The sequence below is a fragment of the Salvelinus fontinalis genome, chromosome 8, assembly GCF_029448725.1.
Source record: "Salvelinus fontinalis isolate EN_2023a chromosome 8, ASM2944872v1, whole genome shotgun sequence".
Taxonomy (NCBI): Eukaryota; Metazoa; Chordata; class Actinopteri; order Salmoniformes; family Salmonidae; genus Salvelinus; species Salvelinus fontinalis.
This window is the reverse complement of record NC_074672.1, coordinates 40,275,379-40,298,588: the sequence shown is the minus strand read 5'-3', so window position 1 is coordinate 40,298,588 and position 23,210 is coordinate 40,275,379. Positions and strand designations below refer to the sequence as shown.

The 23,210-nt window shown below is 47.8% G+C and overlaps 1 protein-coding gene across 2 annotated transcripts in view; it reads left to right on the top strand.

The window, feature by feature from the left end:
* Positions 1–23,210, top strand: part of LOC129861238 (rho GTPase-activating protein 39-like) — a 167,566-nt gene that overhangs the window by 122,784 nt on the left and 21,572 nt on the right. For both annotated transcript variants that reach the window (XM_055932469.1, XM_055932470.1), the window contains 2 exons: positions 17,108–17,735; positions 18,198–18,293. In XM_055932469.1, the coding sequence (XP_055788444.1) occupies positions 17,108–17,735; positions 18,198–18,293 (724 nt within the window). The remainder of the gene's footprint in view (positions 1–17,107; positions 17,736–18,197; positions 18,294–23,210) is intronic.

Genomic DNA, 23,210 nt, shown 5'->3' with positions numbered 1-23,210 from the left:
GGATACTACCCTCTACAACATAACCTTCACTATGTCACCAGGACATATACAGGATACTACCCTCCACACCACTATGTCACCAGGACATATACAGGATACTACTCTCCACAACACTATGTCACCAGGACATATACAGGATACTACTCTCCACAACACTATGTCACCAGGACATATACAGGATACTACTCTCCACAACACTATGTCACCAGGACATATACAGGATACTACCCTCCACAACACTATGTCACCAGGACATATACAGGATACTACCCTCCACAACACTATGTCACCAGGATATATACAGGATACTACCCTCCACAACACTATGTCACCAGGACATATACAGGATACTACCCTCCACAACACTATGTCACCAGGACATATACAGGATACTACCCTCCACAACATAACCTTCACTATGTCACCAGGACATATACAGGATACTACCCTCCACAACACTATGTCACCAGGACATATACAGGATACTACCCTCCACACCACTATGTCACCAGGACATATACAGGATACTACCCTCCACAACACTGTCACCAGGACATATACAGGATACTACCCTCCACAACATAACCTTCACTATGTCACCAGGACATATACAGGATACTACCCTCCACAACACTATGTCACCAGGACATATACAGGATACTACCCTCCACAACACTATGTCACCAGGACATATACAGGATACTACCCTCCACAACACTATGTCACCAGGACACATACAGGATACTACCCTCCACAACACTATGTCACCAGGACATATACAGGATACTACCCTCCACAACACTGTCACCAGGACATATACAGGATACTACCCTCCACAACACTATGTCACCAGGACATATACAGGATACTACCCTCCACAACACTATGTCACCAGGACATATACAGGATACTACCCTCCACAATACTATGTCACCAGGACATATACAGGATACTACCCTCCACAACACTATGTCACCAGGACATATACAGGATACTACCCTCCACAACATAACCTTCACTATGTCACCAGGACATATACAGGATACTACCCTCCACAACATAACCTTCACTATGTCACCAGGACATATACAGGATACTACCCTCCACAACACTATGTCACCAGGACATATACAGGATACTACCCTCCACAACACTATGTCACCAGGACATATACAGGATACTACCCTCCACAACACTATGTCACCAGGACATATACAGGATACTACCCTCCACAACATAACCTTCACTATGTCACCAGGACATATACAGGATACTACCCTCCACAACACTATGTCACCAGGACATATACAGGATACTACCCTCCACAACACTATGTCACCAGGACATATACAGGATACTACCCTCCACAACACTATGTCACCAGGACATATACAGGATACTACCCTCCACAACATAACCTTCACTATGTCACCAGGACATATACAGGATACTACTCTCCACAACACTATGTCACCAGGACATATACAGGATACTACTCTCCACAACACTATGTCACCAGGACATATACAGGATACTACTCTCCACAACACTATGTCACCAGGACATATACAGGATACTACCCTCCACAACACTATGTCACCAGGACATATACAGGATACTACCCTCCACAACATAACCTTCACTATGTCACCAGGACATATACAGGATACTACCCTCCACAACACTATGTCACCAGGATATATACAGGATACTACCCTCCACAACACTATGTCACCAGGACATATACAGGATACTACCCTCCACAACACTATGTCACCAGGACATATACAGGATACTACCCTCCACAACATAACCTTCACTATGTCACCAGGACATATACAGGATACTACCCTCCACAACACTATGTCACCAGGACATATACAGGATACTACCCTCCACACCACTATGTCACCAGGACATATACAGGATACTACCCTCCACAACACTGTCACCAGGACATATACAGGATACTACCCTCCACAACATAACCTTCACTATGTCACCAGGACATATACAGGATACTACCCTCCACAACACTATGTCACCAGGACATATACAGGATACTACCCTCCACAACACTATGTCACCAGGACATATACAGGATACTACCCTCCACAACACTATGTCACCAGGACATATACAGGATACTACCCTCCACAACACTATGTCACCAGGACATATACAGGATACTACCCTCCACAACACTGTCACCAGGACATATACAGGATACTACCCTCCACAACACTATGTCACCAGGACATATACAGGATACTACCCTCCACAACACTATGTCACCAGGACATATACAGGATACTACCCTCCACAATACTATGTCACCAGGACATATACAGGATACTACCCTCCACAACACTATGTCACCAGGACATATACAGGATACTACCCTCCACAACATAACCTTCACTATGTCACCAGGACATATACAGGATACTACCCTCCACAACATAACCTTCACTATGTCACCAGGACATATACAGGATACTACCCTCCACAACACTATGTCACCAGGACATATACAGGATACTACCCTCCACAACACTATGTCACCAGGACATATACAGGATACTACCCTCCACAACACTATGTCACCAGGACATATACAGGATACTACCCTCCACAACATAACCTTCACTATGTCACCAGGACATATACAGGATACTACCCTCCACAACACTATGTCACCAGGACATATACAGGATACTACCCTCCACAACACTATGTCACCAGGACATATACAGGATACTACCCTCCACAACACTATGTCACCAGGACATATACAGGATACTACCCTCCACAACATAACCTTCACTATGTCACCAGGACATATACAGGATGCTACCCTCCACAACACTATGTCACCAGGACATATACAGGATACTACCCTCCACAACACTATGTCACCAGGACATATACAGGATACTACCCTCCACAACACTATGTCACCAGGACATATACAGGATACTACTCTCCACAACACTATGTCACCAGGACATATACAGGATACTACCCTCCACAACATAACCTTCACTATGTCACCAGGACATATACAGGATACTACCCTCCACACCACTATGTCACCAGGACATATACAGGATACTACCCTCCACAACACTATGTCACCAGGACATATACAGGATACTACCCTCCACAACACTATGTCACCAGGACATATACAGGATACTACCCTCCACAACACTATGTCACCAGGACATATACAGGATACTACCCTCCACAACACTATGTCACCAGGACATATACAGGATACTACCCTCCACAACACTATGTCACCAGGACATATACAGGATACTACCCTCCACAATACTGTCACCAGGACATATACAGGATACTACCCTCCACAACACTATGTCACCAGGACATATACAGGATACTACCCTCCACAACACTATGTCACCAGGACATATACAGGATACTACTCTCCACAACACTATGTCACCAGGACATATACAGGATACTACCCTCCACAACACTATGTCACCAGGACATATACAGGATACTACCCTCCACAACACTATGTCACCAGGACATATACAGGATACTACCCTCCACAACATAACCTTCACTTCAAATCAAAACTCCAAACCTACAACCTGATTTCGGACAAAATGACCTGGAAGGATTCCTACCACCAAAGATGGTTCTTTCCAAGCTATACAGCAACTGCTCTGGCAAACAAACAACAGTAACCTGAAAACACCATCCAACCTGGAACTGAGTGAGTAGTTCAGATTCAGGAAACGTTAATGTCGTGAAAGAGGTCATTCATCTTGCAGCAGTCATAAAACATAGAACATGCAACTTCAATTAGCACTGAGGTGTGACGTGAGAGGTGTCAAAGCCCTTGAGCCCAACAATGGCAGGAGAGTTTCACAGCCCACCCCAACCAAATGCAGAGGCCTTTGAAGCCCCCTCCCGCTGTTCAGAGGTCATTACAGTACACTACCCTCTGGATGTAAAACATTAGAAGGCACAAAAAGAGTACAATAAAGCTCCTTATGGAAAATCAAGAGACACTTTTTGCTGACTATTATGAAAATGGGAACATAAACAACTTAATCTTCCACACAGACCATCCCCTGGCACAGTGCTATATTAACACAGACCATCCCCTGGCACAGTGCTATATTAACCAGACCATCCCCTGGCACAGTGCTATATTAACACAGACCATCCCCTGGCACAGTGCTATATTAACACAGACCATCCCCTGGCACAGTGCTATATTAACACAGACCATCCCCTGGCACAGTGCTATATTAACACAGACCATCCCCTGGCAGAGTGCTATATTAACACAGACCATCCCCTGGCACAGTGCTATATTAACACAGACCATCCCCTGGCACAGTGCTATATTAACACAGACCATCCCCTGGCACAGTGCTATATTAACCAGACCATCCCCTGGCACAGTGCTATATTAACCAGACCATCCCCTGGCACAGTGCTATATTAACACAGACCATCCCCTGGCACAGTGCTATATTAACACAGACCATCCCCTGGCACAGTGCTATATTAACACAGACCATCCCCTGGCACAGTGCTATATTAACACAGACCATCCCCTGGCACAGTGCTATATTAACCAGACCATCCCCTGGCACAGTACTATATTAACACAGACCATCCCCTGGCACAGTGCTATATTAACCAGACCATCCCCTGGCACAGTGCTATATTAACACAGACCATCCCCTGGCACAGTGCTATATTAACCAGACCATCCCCTGGCAGAGTGCTATATTAACACAGACCATCCCCTGGCAGAGTGCTATATTAACCAGACCATCCCCTGGCAGAGTGCTATATTAACCAGACCATCCCCTGGCACAGTGCTATATTAACCAGACCATCCCCTGGCACAGTGCTATATTAACCAGACCATCCCCTGGCAGAGTGCTATATTAACCAGACCATCCCCTGGCAGAGTGCTATATTAACCAGACCATCCCCTGGCAGAGTGCTATATTAACCAGACCATCCCCTGGCATGGCACAGTGCTATATTAACCAGACCATCCCCTGGCACAGTGCTATATTAACCAGACCATCCCCTGGCACAGTGCTATATTAACACAGACCATCCCCTGGCACAGTGCTATATTAACCAGACCATCCCCTGGCACAGTGCTATATTAACCAGACCATCCCCTGGCACAGTGCTATATTAACACAGACCATCCCCTGGCACAGTGCTATATTAACACAGACCATCCCCTGGCAGAGTGCTATATTAACACAGACCATCCCCTGGCATGGTGCAGTGCTATATTAACCAGACCATCCCCTGGCAGAGTGCTATATTAACCAGACCATCCCCTGGCAGAGTGCTATATTAACCAGACCATCCCCTGGCAGAGTGCTATATTAACACAGACCATCCCCTGGCAGAGTGCTATATTAACCAGACCATCCCCTGGCAGAGTGCTATATTAACACAGACCATCCCCTGGCACAGTGCTATATTAACCAGACCATCCCCTGGCAGAGTGCTATATTAACACAGACCATCCCCTGGCACAGTGCTATATTAACCAGACCATCCCCTGGCACAGTGCTATATTAACCAGACCATCCCCTGGCACAGTGCTATATTAACACAGACCATCCCCTGGCACAGTGCTATATTAACACAGACCATCCCCTGGCACAGTGCTATATTAACACAGACCATCCCCTGGCACAGTGCTATATTAACACAGACCATCCCCTGGCAGAGTGCTATATTAACCAGACCATCCCCTGGCACAGTGCTATATTAACACAGACCATCCCCTGGCACAGTGCTATATTAACACAGACCATCCCCTGGCAGAGTGCTATATTAACACAGACCATCCCCTGGTACAGTGCTATATTAACACAGACCATCCCCTGGCACAGTGCTATATTAACACAGACCATCCCCTGGCATGGCACAGTGCTATATTAACACAGACCATCCCCTGGCACAGTGCTATATTAACACAGACCATCCCCTGGCACAGTGCTATATTAACCAGACCATCCCCTGGCACAGTGCTATATTAACACAGACCATCCCCTGGCACAGTGCTATATTAACACAGACCATCCCCTGGCACAGTGCTATATTAACACAGACCATCCCCTGGCACAGTGCTATATTAACCAGACCATCCCCTGGCACAGTGCTATATTAACACAGACCATCCCCTGGCACAGTGCTATATTAACCAGACCATCCCCTGGCACAGTGCTATATTAACACAGACCATCCCCTGGCACAGTGCTATATTAACACAGACCATCCCCTGGCACAGTGCTATATTAACACAGACCATCCCCTGGCAGAGTGCTATATTAACCAGACCATCCCCTGGCACAGTGCTATATTAACCAGACCATCCCATGGCACAGTGCTATATTAACACAGACCATCCCCTGGCACAGTGCTATATTAACACAGACCATCCCCTGGCACAGTGCTATATTAACCAGACCATCCCCTGGCAGAGTGCTATATTAACACAGACCATCCCCTGGCAGAGTGCTATATTAACACAGACCATCCCCTGGCACAGTGCTATATTAACACAGACCATCCCCTGGCACAGTGCTATATTAACACAGACCATCCCCTGGCACAGTGCTATATTAACACAGACCATCCCCTGGCACAGTGCTATATTAACACAGACCATCCCCTGGCACAGTGCTATATTAACACAGACCATCCCCTGGCACAGTGCTATATTAACACAGACCATCCCCTGGCAGAGTGCTATATTAACACAGACCATCCCCTGGCAGAGTGCTATATTAACACAGACCATCCCCTGGCATGGCACAGTGCTATATTAACACAGACCATCCCCTGGCAGAGTGCTATATTAACACAGACCATCCCCTGGCATGGCACAGTGCTATATTAACCAGACCATCCCCTGGCAGAGTGCTATATTAACACAGACCATCCCCTGGCAGAGTGCTATATTAACACAGACCATCCCCTGGCATGGCACAGTGCTATATTAACACAGACCATCCCCTGGCAGAGTGCTATATTAACACAGACCATCCCCTGGCATGGCACAGTGCTATATTAACACAGACCATCCCCTGGCAGAGTGCTATATTAACACAGACCATCCCCTGGCACAGTGCTATATTAACCAGACCATCCCCTGGCACAGTGCTATATTAACACAGACCATCCCCTGGCACAGTGCTATATTAACCAGACCATCCCCTGGCACAGTGCTATATTAACCAGACCATCCCCTGGCACAGTGCTATATTAACACAGACCATCCCCTGGCACAGTGCTATATTAACACAGACCATCCCCTGGCACAGTGCTATATTAACACAGACCATCCCCTGGCACAGTGCTATATTAACACAGACCATCCCCTGGCACAGTGCTATATTAACACAGACCATCCCCTGGCACAGTGCTATATTAACCAGACCATCCCCTGGCACAGTGCTATATTAACACAGACCATCCCCTGGCACAGTGCTATATTAACCAGACCATCCCCTGGCACAGTGCTATATTAACCAGACCATCCCCTGGCACAGTGCTATATTAACACAGACCATCCCCTGGCAGAGTGCTATATTAACACAGACCATCCCCTGGCACAGTGCTATATTAACACAGACCATCCCCTGGCAGAGTGCTATATTAACACAGACCATCCCCTGGCACAGTGCTATATTAACACAGACCATCCCCTGGCACAGTGCTATATTAACACAGACCATCCCCTGGCACAGTGCTATATTAACCAGACCATCCCATGGCACAGTGCTATATTAACCAGACCATCCCCTGGCACAGTGCTATATTAACACAGACCATCCCCTGGCACAGTGCTATATTAACACAGACCATCCCCTGGCACAGTGCTATATTAACCAGACCATCCCCTGGCATGGCACAGTGCTATATTAACACAGACCATCCCCTGGCACAGTGCTATATTAACACAGACCATCCCCTGGCATGGCACAGTGCTATATTAACCAGACCATCCCCTGGCATGGTGCAGTGCTATATTAACACAGACCATCCCCTGGCATGGCACAGTGCTATATTAACCAGACCATCCCCTGGCATGGTGCAGTGCTATATTAACACAGACCATCCCCTGGCATGGCACAGTGCTATATTAACACAGACCATCCCCTGGCATGGTGCAGTGCTATATTAACCAGACCATCCGCTGGCATGGCACAGTGCTATATTAACACAGACCATCCCCTGGCATGGTGCAGTGCTATATTAACCAGACCATCCCCTGGCACAGTGCTATATTAACCAGACCATCCCCTGGCAGAGTGCTATATTAACCAGACCATCCCCTGGCACAGTGCTATATTAACCAGACCATCCCCTGGCACAGTGCTATATTAACCAGACCATCCCCTGGCACAGTGCTATATTAACCAGACCATCCCCTGGCACAGTGCTATATTAACACAGACCATCCCCTGGCATGGCACAGTGCTATATTAACACAGACCATCCCCTGGCACAGTGCTATATTAACACAGACCATCCCCTGGCATGGCACAGTGCTATATTAACACAGACCATCCCCTGGCACAGTGCTATATTAACCAGACCATCCCCTGGCACAGTGCTATATTAACACAGACCATCCCCTGGCACAGTGCTATATTAACACAGACCATCCCCTGGCACAGTGCTATATTAACACAGACCATCCCCTGGCACAGTGCTATATTAACACAGACCATCCCCTGGCACAGTGCTATATTAACCAGACCATCCCCTGGCACAGTGCTATATTAACACAGACCATCCCCTGGCACAGTGCTATATTAACACAGACCATCCCCTGGCACAGTGCTATATTAACCAGACCATCCCCTGGCACAGTGCTATATTAACCAGACCATCCCCTGGCACAGTGCTATATTAACACAGACCATCCCCTGGCACAGTGCTATATTAACCAGACCATCCCATGGCACAGTGCTATATTAACCAGACCATCCCCTGGCAGAGTGCTATATTAACACAGACCATCCCCTGGCACAGTGCTATATTAACACAGACCATCCCCTGGCACAGTGCTATATTAACCAGACCATCCCCTGGCACAGTGCTATATTAACACAGACCATCCCCTGGCAGAGTGCTATATTAACACAGACCATCCCCTGGCACAGTGCTATATTAACCAGACCATCCCCTGGCACAGTGCTATATTAACCAGACCATCCCCTGGCACAGTGCTATATTAACCAGACCATCCCCTGGCACAGTGCTATATTAACACAGACCATCCCCTGGCAGAGTGCTATATTAACACAGACCATCCCCTGGCAGAGTGCTATATTAACACAGACCATCCCCTGGCACAGTGCTATATTAACACAGACCATCCCCTGGCATGGTGCTATATTAACACAGACCATCCCCTGGCACAGTGCTATATTAACACAGACCATCCCCTGGCACAGTGCTATATTAACACAGACCATCCCCTGGCACAGTGCTATATTAACACAGACCATCCCCTGGCATGGCACAGTGCTATATTAACACAGACCATCCCCTGGCATGGCACAGTGCTATATTAACCAGACCATCCCCTGGCATGGTGCTATATTAACACAGACCATCCCATGGCACAGTGCTATATTAACCAGACCATCCCCTGGCACAGTGCTATATTAACCAGACCATCCCCTGGCACAGTGCTATATTAACACAGACCATCCCCTGGCATGGCACAGTGCTATATTAACCAGACCATCCCCTGGCATGGTGCAGTGCTATATTAACACAGACCATCCCCTGGCATGGCACAGTGCTATATTAACACAGACCATCCCCTGGCATGGTGCAGTGCTATATTAACACAGACCATCCCCTGGCATGGCACAGTGCTATATTAACACAGACCATCCCCTGGCATGGTGCAGTGCTATATTAACCAGACCATCCCCTGGCATGGTGCAGTGCTATATTAACACACTACACCTCTGTTAAGAGGGGAGGTGTTCGCGATAGGTGGAAACTCGGATACTAGACAACGAGGACTCTGAGTCAGCTAATGTCAATCTGTACAAGTCTAGAACAGAACTGAGTGCTGGAGGAGAAGGAGGGAATGACATGTGACAGAGAACAACCCATTAGAGAGGTGGCCACCAATGCAGAGAAGCCAGCAGAACAGTCCACCCCAGACCCTGACCATAGCCTTGACATCACAGCAGAACAGTCCACCCCAGACCCTGACCATAGCCTTGACATCACAGCAGAACAGTCCACCCCAGACCCTGACCATAGCCTTGACATCACAGCAGAACAGTCCACCCCAGACCCTGACCATAGCCTTGACATCACAGCAGAACAGTCCACCCCAGACCCTGACCATAGCCTTGACATCACAGCAGAACAGTCCACACCAGACCCTGACCATAGCGTCGACATCACAGCAGAACAGTCCACCCCAGACCCTGACCATAGCGTCGACATCACAGCAGAACAGTCCACCCCAGACCCTGACCATAGCCTTGACATCACAGCAGAACAGTCCACCCCAGACCCTGACCATAGCCTTGACATCACAGCAGAACAGTCCACCCCAGACCCTGACCATAGCCTTGACATCACAGCAGAACAGTCCACCCCAGACCCTGACCATAGCGTCGACATCACAGCAGAACAGACAAATGAAGAACCCCAAGCCCAGGGCCTCTCACCCCCTCTGAGCACCCCCCCTGTCAGCCACCCTGATAGCTCCTGACAACCCCCCCCACACCCACTGAGAACATATACAAGCCACAGATTGTACTCCTTATGGACTCAAACGGAAAATATATACAAGAAAATGTACTTTTTCCCAAACACACTAAACTCTGGTGTCCAAACACCTAGCATGCCCTAGACCTTCTGTCTGAGGACAACTAGGGTCACCCAGCCACAAAATAATACACACAGACACAAACGACCTGAGAACACAGCAGGAAATGGTGGCCACAGCACTGAAGGGAGTGATTGAAAAAGCTTCTTCTACTTTCCCCAACGCACAAGTGGTTATCTTCACCCTGCTACCATGAAAATACTTCCACCCTGCTACCATTCAGCGGGTAAATGCAAGTATTTTCCGTGACTGTGCCTCAAAGCCAAATGTCTACCTGGCCCACCACTCCACCCTGGACTTGAACAGCCTTTACAACCAAGTCCACCTATACAACGCAGCAGTGCCCACCTTTGCCCGGACCCTAAAGGACATCGCCCTCAACCGCTGCCCCAACACCTCAGTGTCAACAGACACTCCACCTAGACCAGTCGTGACACTCTCCCAGACCAGTCGAGACACTCCACCCAGACCAGTAGAGACACTCTCCCAGACCAGTCGAGACACTCTCCCAGACCAGTTGAGACACTCCACCCAGACCAGTAGAGACACTCCACCCAGACCAGTCGAGACACTCCACCCAGACCAGTCGAGACACTCTCCCAGACCAGTAGAGACACTCTCCCAGACCAGTCGAGACACTCTCCCAGACCAGTCGAGACACTCCACCCAGACCAGTCGAGACACTCCACCCAGACCAGTAGAGACACTCCACCCAGACCAGTAGAGACACTCTCCCAGACCAGTCGAGACACTCCACCCAGACCAGTAGAGACACTCTCCCAGACCAGTAGAGACACTCCACCCAGACCAGTAGAGACACTCTCCCCAGACCAGTAGAGACACTCTCCCAGACCAGTCGAGACACTCCACCCAGACCAGTCGAGACACTCCACCCAGACCAGTCGAGACACTCCACCCAGACCAGTAGAGACACTCTCCCAGACCAGTCGAGACACTCCACCCAGACCAGTCGAGACACTCTCCCAGACCAGTAGAGACACTCCACCCAGACCAGTAGAGACACTCTCCCCAGACCAGTAGAGACACTCTCCCAGACCAGTCGAGACACTCCACCCAGACCAGTCGAGACACTCCACCCAGACCAGTCGAGACACTCCACCCAGACCAGTCGAGACACTCCACCCAGACCAGTCGAGACACTCCACCCAGACCAGTCGAGACACTCCACCCAGACCAGTCGAGACACTCCACCCAGACCAGTCGAGACACTCCACCCAGACCAGTCGAGACACTCCACCCAGACCAGTCGAGACACTCCACCCAGACCAGTCGAGACACTCCACCCAGACCAGTCGAGACACTCCACCCAGACCAGTCGAGACACTCTCCCAGACCAGTCGAGACATTCCACCCAGACCAGTCGAGACACTCCTCCCAGACCAGTCGAGACACTCCACCCAGACCAGTCGAGACACTCCACCCAGACCAGTCGAGACACTCCACCCAGACCAGTCGAGACACTCTTCCAGACCAATCGAAGACACTCCACCCAGACCAGTCGAGACACTCCACCCAGACCAGTCGAGACACTCTCCCAGACCAGTCGAGACACTCTCCCAGACCAGTCGAGACACTCTCCCAGACCAGTCGAGACACTCCACCCAGACCAGTAGAGACACTCTCCCAGACCAGTAGAGACACTCTCCCAGACCAGTCGAGACACTCCACCCAGACCAGTAGAGACACTCCACCCAGACCAGTCGAGACACTCCACCCAGACCAGTCGAGACACTCCACCCAGACCAGTAGAGACACTCTCCCAGACCAGTCGAGACACTCCACCCAGACCAGTCGAGACACTCCACCCAGACCAGTCGAGACACTCCACCCAGACCAGTCGAGACACTCCACCCAGACCAGTCGAGACACTCCACCCAGACCAGTCGAGACACTCCACCCAGACCAGTCGAGACACTCCACCCAGACCAGTCGAGACACTCCACCCAGAACAGTCGAGACACTCTCCCAGACCAGTCGAGACACTCCACCCAGACCAGTCGAGACACTCCACCCAGACCAGTCGAGACACTCCACCCAGACCAGTCGAGACACTCCACCCAGACCAGTCGAGACACTCCACCCAGACCAGTCGAGACACTCCACCCAGACCAGTCGAGACACTCCACCCAGACCAGTAGAGACACTCTCCCAGACCAGTCGAGACACTCTCCCAGACCAGTCGAGACACTCCACCCAGACCAGTCGAGACACTCCACCCAGACCAGTCGAGACACTCCACCCAGACCAGTCGAGACACTCTCCCAGACCAGTCGAGACACTCCACCCAGACCAGTCGAGACACTCACCCAGACCAGTAGAGACACTCCACCCAGACCAGTAGAGACACTCTCCCAGACCAGTAGAGACACTCTCCCAGACCAGTAGAGACACTCCACCCAGACCAGTAGAGACACTCCACCCAGACCAGTCGAGACACTCTCCCAGACCAGTAGAGACACTGTCCCAGACCAGTAGAGACACTCCACACAGACCAGTAGAGACACTGTCCCAGACCAGTCGAGACACTCCACCCAGACCAGTCGAGACACTCTCCCAGACCAGTCGAGACACTCCACCCAGACCAGTAGAGACACTCCACCCAGACCAGTAGAGACACTCTCCCAGACCAGTAGAGACACTCCACCCAGACCAGTAGAGACACTCTCCCAGACCAGTCGAGACACTCCACCCAGACCAGTAGAGACACTCTCCCAAACCAGTCGAGACACTCTCCCAGACCAGTAGAGACACTCTCCCAGACCTGCGGGACCCCCCCCCCCCCCCCCCCGCCGAGAGAACCTACATCCAGACCACAGTACCACCAGCCACATCCACACCCCCACCCCAACCAATCAACACCCCCCAAGTCAACCATGCCCACACCCCATTTAGAACACCTCAGATCAGACCTATGCCCCTCCTGCCCACCCCATGCACCCCAAAGAGGGCCTGAACATGGGGGGCCTCAACACACATACGCCCAGGCCGTGAGTAGGAAAACAGGCCCAACCCCCACTCTTACACTAGCCCAAGCCAATGGCATGTACCAGATGCTCAGCAGGCTCTTCTCACAATTACTGGCCTGAAGCCAAACCACACGACTAACATTGGACACTTTATGGAACACAAAATCTTCACTATCTCATCCTGGAATATCCAAGGCCTGAGGTCATCTGCCTTTGGCTTAAAGAGCAGGAATCTGGACTTCATCAAAGAAATCAGAAATACAGACATTGTCATCCTACAATAAACCTGGTATAGAGGAGATGGACCCACTGGTTTCCCTCTAGGTTACAGAGAGCTGGTAATCCCATCCACCAAACTACCAGGTGTGAAACAGGGAAGGGACTCAGGGGGAATGCTAATTTGGTATAGAGCAGACCTAACTCACGCTATTAAATTAATCAAAACAGGGACATTTTTCATCTGGCTAGAAATTCAAAAGGAAATGATCTCAACAGAGAAAAATGTCCTCATGTGTGCTACCTATATCCCCCACTAGAATCCCCATACTTGAATAAAGACAGCTTCTCCATCCTGGAGGGGGAAATCAATCATTTCCAGGCCAAGGGACATGTACTAGTCTGTGGTGACCTAAATGCCAGAACCGGACAAGAACCTGACACCCTCAGCACACAGGGGGACAAACACCTACCTGGAGGTGACAGCATTCCCTCCCCTATATGCCCCCCTCGGCACAACTACGACAACATAACCAACAAAAACGGGTCACACCTCCTGCAGCTCTGTCCCACGCTGGGTATGTACATAGTCAATGGTAGACTTCGAGGGGACTCCTATAGTGGATACATGGCAGTAGTACTGTAGACTACTTTATCACTAACCTCAACCCAGAGTCTCTCAGAGCGTTCACAGTCAGCCCACTGACACACCTATCAGATCACAGCAAAATCACAGTCCACTTGAACAGAGCGATACTCAATCATCAAAGCCAAAGGAACTGAATAATATTAAGAAATGCTGTACATGGAAGGAAAGTAGTGTGGAAACCTACCAAAAAATAATTAGGCAACAACTAATTCAGTCCCTTTTAGACAATTTCCTGGACAAAACATTTCACTGTAATAGTGAAGGTGTAAACTTGGCAGTTTCTCAGCTTCACCATCAAATTAAAAAAATTCAAGCAGACAACCCAAGAAAATGAACAACAATGACAGATGATTTGATGAAGAATGCAAAAACCTAAGAAAGAATTTGAGAAAGCTATCCAACCAAAAACATAGAGACCCAGACAACCTGAGCCTTTTGGGGAAATGCTGTTTTGGCCTGAGCGGGTCTTAGTGGAGCTTAACTCCAGACCTGCTGACGGGGTTAAGATTGGAAGGCTTTGGGCCTGAGCTGTGGACAAATAAACCAGTTGTACTTCTGATCAACGGCCCACATGTTTCACCATGCTGCAGGGATTACTACATTACTGAAAAGATTATCATGACGCTTTTGTTTTTAATAAGACCACATTATGAAGCCCTTACTACATAGACATATGTCTTTTACGGCTGCTGTGTAAAATAGGGGTACCCTCCCTGGTCCCTACCCACACATCTCTGTCAGAACAATAATGTAAAGCCTGATATACAGTATAAGAGGCCAGATTTCCTCGAACAGATCTGCCTGACTTCTGCAGCAGTAAATATGAGGTCATATGAGTATGAATTTAAAAGCCCATCTTTCAAGGTTATTGTTGGTTATTACTGTTTGTTCTTCTTTAGGCCATGTAATTGAGTTTGAAAAAGCCTTTGGTAAGACATTAGTGTTGGTTCAGAGGCAAACGCACTATTGATATGATTGTGATTGAATTACCTGGATGTTCTAAAGAGAGAACAATGTTGGCCGTTTGGGATTTGATATGATTCATTGCATAAAGCGAACAAACTCATGTTATTAGATTTGTGAAAGTATAGTGAACACAATTCTAAATGCAACGTGTAAAGTGTTGGTCCAATGTTTCATGAGCTGAAATAAAAGATCCCAGAAATGTTCCTCACACACAAAAAGCTTATTTCGCTCAAATATTGTGCACAAAACATTGCTGTTAGTGAGCATTACTCATTTGCGAAGATAATAAATCCACCAAACAGGTGTGGCATATCAATAAACTGATTAAACAATATGATAATTACACATGTGCACCTTGTGCTGGGGGGAAACAAAAGGCCACTCTAAAATGTGCAATTTTGTCACATGCTACAGATGTCTCAAGTTTTGAGGGAGCGTGTAATTGGCATGCTGACTGCAGGAATGTCCACCAGAGCTGTTGCCAGATAATTGAATGTTAATTTCTCTACCATAAGCCACCTCCAACGTCATTTTAGAGAATTTGTCAGTACGTCGAACTGGTCTCACAACCGCAGACCACGTGTCAACACGGCAGCTCAGCACCTCCACATTTGGATTCATCACCTGCGGGATCAGCTGAGACCATCTGAAACTGTGGGTTTGCACAACTGAAGAATTTCTGCACCAACTGTCTGAAACCGTCTCAGGAAAGCTCATCCGAGTGCACGTCGTCCTCACCAGGGTCTTGACCTGACTGCAGTTTGGGGTTGTAACCCACTTCAGTGGGCAAATGCTCAGCTTCGATGGCTGCTGGAGAAATGTGCTCTTCACGGATGAATGTATGGTGTCGTATGTGACGAACGGTTTGCTAATCTCAAAGTTGGGACTTTCCAGCAACTTCACACAGTCATTGAAGAGGATTGGGACAACATCTTTTAAATTGTTGCATGTTGCATATATATTTTTGTTCAGTGTAGTTTCATTTGTATTTGGTAAAGGGCCAGTGGCAGTGGAAGTGTTTTGGGGCGATGGAAGGGAAACAGCCAGAAGAAGGCCACAGAGAGTGGGGGATGGTTGTTATGTTACCATATATGTGTTTAGATGTGATAGCCACATTGGGTCACCTATTTCTACAGTGTGATCTGCATGAATGATTCCAGATTCTACTCTGTTAACGCTTTAGGGGACATTAGTAAACTGATCCTACAGTATGCACACTGACGAACACACAGGCACACACACCATAATTCACATGCTCAATGTACTGTATGTTTACAGAATTAGACACATGCCATCAACAGACAGTAATTCACATATGATTCCAGCTGTAGCGTTTATGTCTATGCCTTGTTAAATCTTCCTCTCCCTCTGGATCTTCTTCTCCAGGCAGGAACGCTGGACTCCAAGGCCCAGTCGGAGATCTCGTCACAAGGCGGAGGTAATGGACACAGGGGCACCCCTCATGGAGTCAAAGTGACTGGAGACAGGAGGGGAGGTGGGGGAGGAGGAGGCGGCAGTGTGGGATACCAGTACCCTTACACCACCCTCTGTAAACCTCCTCCAGACACCAACATGGTGGACTGGGCCAGTAAGAACCTGAACCTGCACACCCAGGGCCTGTTCCGCCGCCGCGTCTCCATCGCCAACATGCTCTCCTGGAACAGGGGCTCCATCAAGAAGCCCATGCTGATCACCAGCGACCGCACCGTCAAGAAGGAAGCCTGTGAGATGTTCAAGCTGATTCAGGGCTACATGGGGGATCGTCCGGCCCGGCTGGAGCGCCGTCACACCGCCCTGCTGGTGGTCACTAAGTGCTGGGGAATGCAGGCCCTGAGGGATGAGCTGTACGTCCAGCTGGTCAGACAGACCACTGACAACCTGAGCCTGAGGAGCCTGGAGGCCGGCTGGGAATTCATGGCCATCAGCCTGGCCTTCTTCTCCCCCTCGCCCAAGTTCAGAAGCTACCTTGAGGGGTACATCCAGACACACCTGGAGCCCTCCAACGACAAGAAGAGTGAGTGGCAAAACTGCTTCTATTGATAAAAATGTTTGTACTATATATATATAGTACATCTATGAATCTTTTTCTGTGTTTACCATGGATTATGGGTTGGTGGAGGTTGTTTTCCTGTAGCTGGTGGTTTTGGAATAAATATGATTTATTTGTTTGATTAGACTTGGGTGCATCCAGAGGTGTGTTTATGTATCCGGTATTCCCGTGAGTTCAAAAACAGACAGTTGATATTGGTTTTCCAGCTATTATTATCTGGGATTCAGGCCAGATCAAACAGGATGCAGCACTGGAAAAGTGAGACAAAAACATGGAGTGGGAGTAAAGGTCAAAGTTGAGAGAGCCCAGCACAAAACACCATCATCTGTTTTTCAGACCTAGACACTGGGGAGAGCGTTATGGTGACAAATCTTTAATCAAAATAACATTTTGTCTTTCCCGTCCTCCTCACCACTTCATTTACAGTCATGCAGCACATTATGGAACAACAGGACATGAAGACCAAGAAGAATTCAAAGTCCCGGAAGAAGAGGAAGCAGAACAGCGAGGAAGAAGAAGAGGGTGAGTTTCACTACAGTAATACTTGTTCACTACAGTAATATTTGTTCACTACAGTAATACTTGTTCACTACAGTAATACTTGTTCACTACAGTAATATTTGTTCACTACAGTAATACTTGTTCACTACAGTAATACTTGTTCACTACAGTAATATTTGTTCACTACAGTAACACTTGTTCACTACAGTAACACTTGTTCATTCACAGAAGAAAAAGAGGGAGGAATAACAGTTGAATTAAATTTATTTGGGTAAAAAACATATACAAAAATATGTAGAATGTGTTCCTAGAGGATAGCAGTTACAAGTATTAATGAAAACACTTGATCCAAAGTAGTCCTCACAGTGTCCCCATCTTACAGCCGGCAGGCCGACACTCACAGAAAAAATGTACCTATGATCACACTTTATTTGGATAGTACGGATTTTCCATTAGTAGATGCTCCACAGATAGTTTGTTGATAGTCATTCTATCTGCTGATAAGCAACTGGTTGCTAAGGTTACGGTTAGGTTTGAATAAGAGTTGGAGTAAACGTTTAGATTAGGTGTTAGGGTTAAGTTTATGGTTAGGATAAGGGTTAAGGTCAGGGTTAGCGCTAAGGTTATTTAGTTATTTGAAATGTTACTGATAGTCTGTACCAACGTATGTTTCTTTCTATATGAGATTGACAATTGAAGGTATTGCACACATTCACATGAGTACTAGACTCTTTAAAGAAGATTAGCAGAACTACACAAAGGAGCCTTGAGGAACAAAAGCTGGGGTAACGTGTTTCCCTCTGTGCTTTATCTCTGTTGCCCAGCTGGGCAGGCTGGCACACACACACACTGCCAGGCAGGGATTAACAGGCAGATAGCTATGTTATTTAAAGGAGTGATCATCCCTGGCCCTGTCTCCTCCTAACCCTCTGGCCTAAAGAGCATTAGTAATGCTGTCCAGGCCATGGCTGAGGGGACCTCTCTGTAGAGTGAGAGGAGACACCACCTTCATATTATCAATAAGAGACACCACTACCTGGACTCAATAAGAGACAACACTACCTGGACTCAATAAGAGACACCACCTTGCTAGACTCAATAAGAGACACCACCTACCTAGACTCAATAAGAGACACCACCTTGCTAGACTCAATAAGACACCACTACCTAGACTCAATAAGAGACACCACCTACCTAGACTCAATAAGACACCACTACCTAGACTCAATAAGAGACACCACTACCTAGACTCAATAAGAGACACCACCTACCTAGACTCAATAAGAGACACCACCTACCTAGACTCAATACGAGACACCACCTACCTAGACTCAATAAGAGACACCACCTTGCTAGACTCAATAAGACACCACTACCTAGACTCAATAAGAGACACCACCTACCTAGACTCAATAAGACACCACTACCTAGACTCAATAAGAGACACCACCTACCTAGACTCAATAAGAGACACCACTACGTAGACTCAATAGGAGACACCACCATCCTCACATACTGTACGTATAGCAGAACCCCAAAAAATCTTTGTCACATGCTTCGTAAACAACAGGTTTGGACTAACAGTGAAATGTTTACATACGGGCCCTTCCCAACAATGCAGAGAGAAAGAAAATAGAGAAATAATAGAAAAGTAAAACACGTAATAATATAATAGATACCCAATGAGTCATGATAACTTGGCCTTATATAGACGGGGTACCAGTACTGAGTTGATATGCAGGGGTACGAGGTCTTTGAGGTAGATACAGTAGGCACATATAACCAGGAATAGAGTGAGAGATAGCAAACAGTAGCAGCAGGGTATGTGATGAGTCAAAAAGAGTTAGTGCAATAAGGGGCAATGCAGAAGATAGTTAAATAGTTAACCAACTAGCTACCCAGACTAACTATTTAACAGTCTTATTGGTTGGGGGGTAGAAGCTGTTCATGGTCACGCAGTCGTGGTTGAAGAGTGAGTACACGAGGGAACTAAGCACACACCCGTGAGGGGCCCCCGTGTTGAGGGTCAGTGTGGCGGATGTGTTGTTACCTACCCTCACTACCTGGGGGCGTCCCGTCAGAAAGTCCAGGATCCAGTTGCAGATGGAGGTGTTCAGTCCCAGGGTCCTGAGCTTAGTGATGAGCTTTGTGGGCTCTATGGTGTTGAACGCTGAGCTGTAGTCAATGAATAGCATTCTCACATAGGTTTTCCTTTTGTCCAGGTGGGAAAGGGCAGAGTGGAGTGCAATAGAGATTGTGTCATCTGTGGATCTGTTGTGGCAGTATGCGAATTAGAGTGGGCCCATGATGGTGTGGATGTGAGCCTTTCGAAGCATTCCACGGCTATACATAAGCAGTAGCTGTTTGTTATAAAGTAGCTGTTAGGTAAGTGAGTGTATTTCCTACCTCAAACCACTGCTACTTTCTGTAATGGTTCTACAGCTAGAGTCCCTCTCAGGATGGTCAGTGACAAACTCTCACCCCAGCTCTCTCTGTGTCTCGTACAGTGGTGGAAAAAGTACCCAACTGTCATACTTGAGTAAAAGTAAAGATACCTTATGTAGTACTTTCAAGTAAACTTTACACCACTGGTGTCATGACATTGCAGTTTGTGTTATTTGAGGGCATTTAATTCTGGGTGTTCTAGGGCTGACCCCATTTAGTCAACTGGTCGATTGTTTGGGCTGTAGGCCGGTTGGTTGACCAAGATTTGTTTTTGTCAAGCAGTTGCAAATATCTCTTATTTTTCTTGAGACACCTGTCTGATTTGCACCTGTCTCAGTCGACTAATCCATTGAGGAGGCTGCGGTTTTGCCATGGTCCAAGAATAAGGTGAGTGTAGCTCAGATGCACAAGGCACATCCTTCTCCAAAGGAGAGGGATATTCATTGTTTTCATAACTTCATTGTGTGCACTGTTTGCTGTGTCTGTCAATTCCCCATTACACATATCACCAGTAGTAGCCTATGTAACGGATGTGAAATGGCTAGCTAGTTAGCGGGTACGCGCTAGTAGCATTTCAATCAGTTACGTCACTTGCTCTGAGACTTAAGTAGTGTTGCCCCTTGCTCTGCAAGGGCCGCGGCCTTTGTGGAGCGATGGGTAACGACGCTTCGTGGGTGTCAGTTGTTGATGTGTGCAGAGGGTCCCTGGTTCGCGCCCGTGTCGGGGCGAGGGGACTGTTTAAAGTTATACTGTTACACCTACATTTATCGTTAATCTGCCGTGTTTATTTGGTTACGGTCATTTCTGTTAATGCATTCAATATGTTATTATTACCGTCATTTACCGTTCTCATTGTCGGAGTGGACACGTTGTTTGCAGAATTCACAACCTATGCTACACTTGTGAGAAACAATATTTCGTTTATTTCATTCCATTTACGAGTTGTCAATTTATTCATGTTTTTTGTTTGTACAATGTTAAGTAAGGACGCGCACCTGATTGTGCATAGAAGTAGGACTAGCCTACCTGGCCTGCGTGCAAATGTAGGCCTATAAATGTGCCCACTTTGGGATGTCTGATAGTATTTCTGATTGTCTTAACTCACCACCACTAATAAGCTGTGGAGCTTCTCAAAGTAATTTTTTCTTCACCTCAAACAGCAAGGAAAACGAAGTCTGTTTTTAGAATCAATTCAGAATGACAATAGTTCCTCAAAGTATTTTAAAAATATTTCCAACTCTCTGCTTTTTGATAACCACTCGTCATGAAAGGGACAAATGTACAGCTGTCTGTCCTGAGCTCACTGGCATAAGAAACTATAAGGGCAAAGAAAATTTTATACAACGATGCAAGTTTGCTAGCGTGAGTTACCGGCCGATCTAGTTGATCGTTTATACAATGTTTCAAGTTCGAGGACATGAGGAACTACTGTCTGTGTGAGAGTGTTGTCCCTGAGGACACGAGGAACTACTGTCTGTGTGAGAGTGTTGTCACTGAGGACATGAGGAACTACTGTCTGTGTGAGAGTGTTGTCCCTGAGGACACGAGGAACTACTGTCTGTGTGAGAGTGTTGTCCCTGAGGACACGAGGAACTACTGTCTGTGTGAGAGTGTTGTCACTGAGGACATGAGGAACTACTGTCTGTGTGAGAGTATTGTCCCTGAGGACATTAGGAACTACTGTCTGTGTGAGAGTGCTGTCCCTGAGGACATGAGGAACTACTGTCTGTGTGAGAGTGTTGTCACTGAGGACATGAGGAACTACTGTCTGTGTGAGAGTGTTGTCACTGAGGACATGAGGAACTACTGTCTGTGGGAGAGTGTTGTCACTGAGGACATGAGGAACTACTGTCTGTGTGAGAGTGTTGTCCCTGAGGACATGAGGAACTACTGTCTGTGTGAGAGTGTTGTCACTGAGGACATGAGGAACTACTGTCTGTGTGAGAGTGTTTTCACTGAGGACATGAGGAACTACTGTCTGTGTGAGAGTGTTTTCACTGAGGATATGAGGAACTACTGTCTGTGTGAGAGTGTTTTCACGGGTATGGATAAAGGGGAGGAGTGATTGGATGGGGATGGTCGTTGGAATGTTTTGAAGGGGGAGAGGTGGCATCGTTGTGGGCTTCACCAGCTGCCTCTCTGGGCCCAGGCTGCTGAGTGGGCATTGTTCTGGGCGCCAGTTTGGGGCCTCGGATCCAGCTCTTCATCAAAAGAGGAGAAAGAGGGCGTAGGGGGGTTGTTTTGGTAGTGTCCGATCTCTCTGTGGCACGTTTCAGAACGTGTGGCTGACAATGGGGCCGGCCCATGGGCCTCAGACAGGCTGGGAAGACCTGGGCAGCCAGGCATTGTGGTGGCAGCAGTGGGTGTCCTGGACATGAAACAGTGAGCCAAGCCCAGTTAAGCCCCCAGTACAAGAGGAGCGTGGGCCAGAGGAGTGGCTGGGGCCTCTTCTCCTCTCTGTGGAGGAATAAAGGTTGGCCGTTACACCACCAA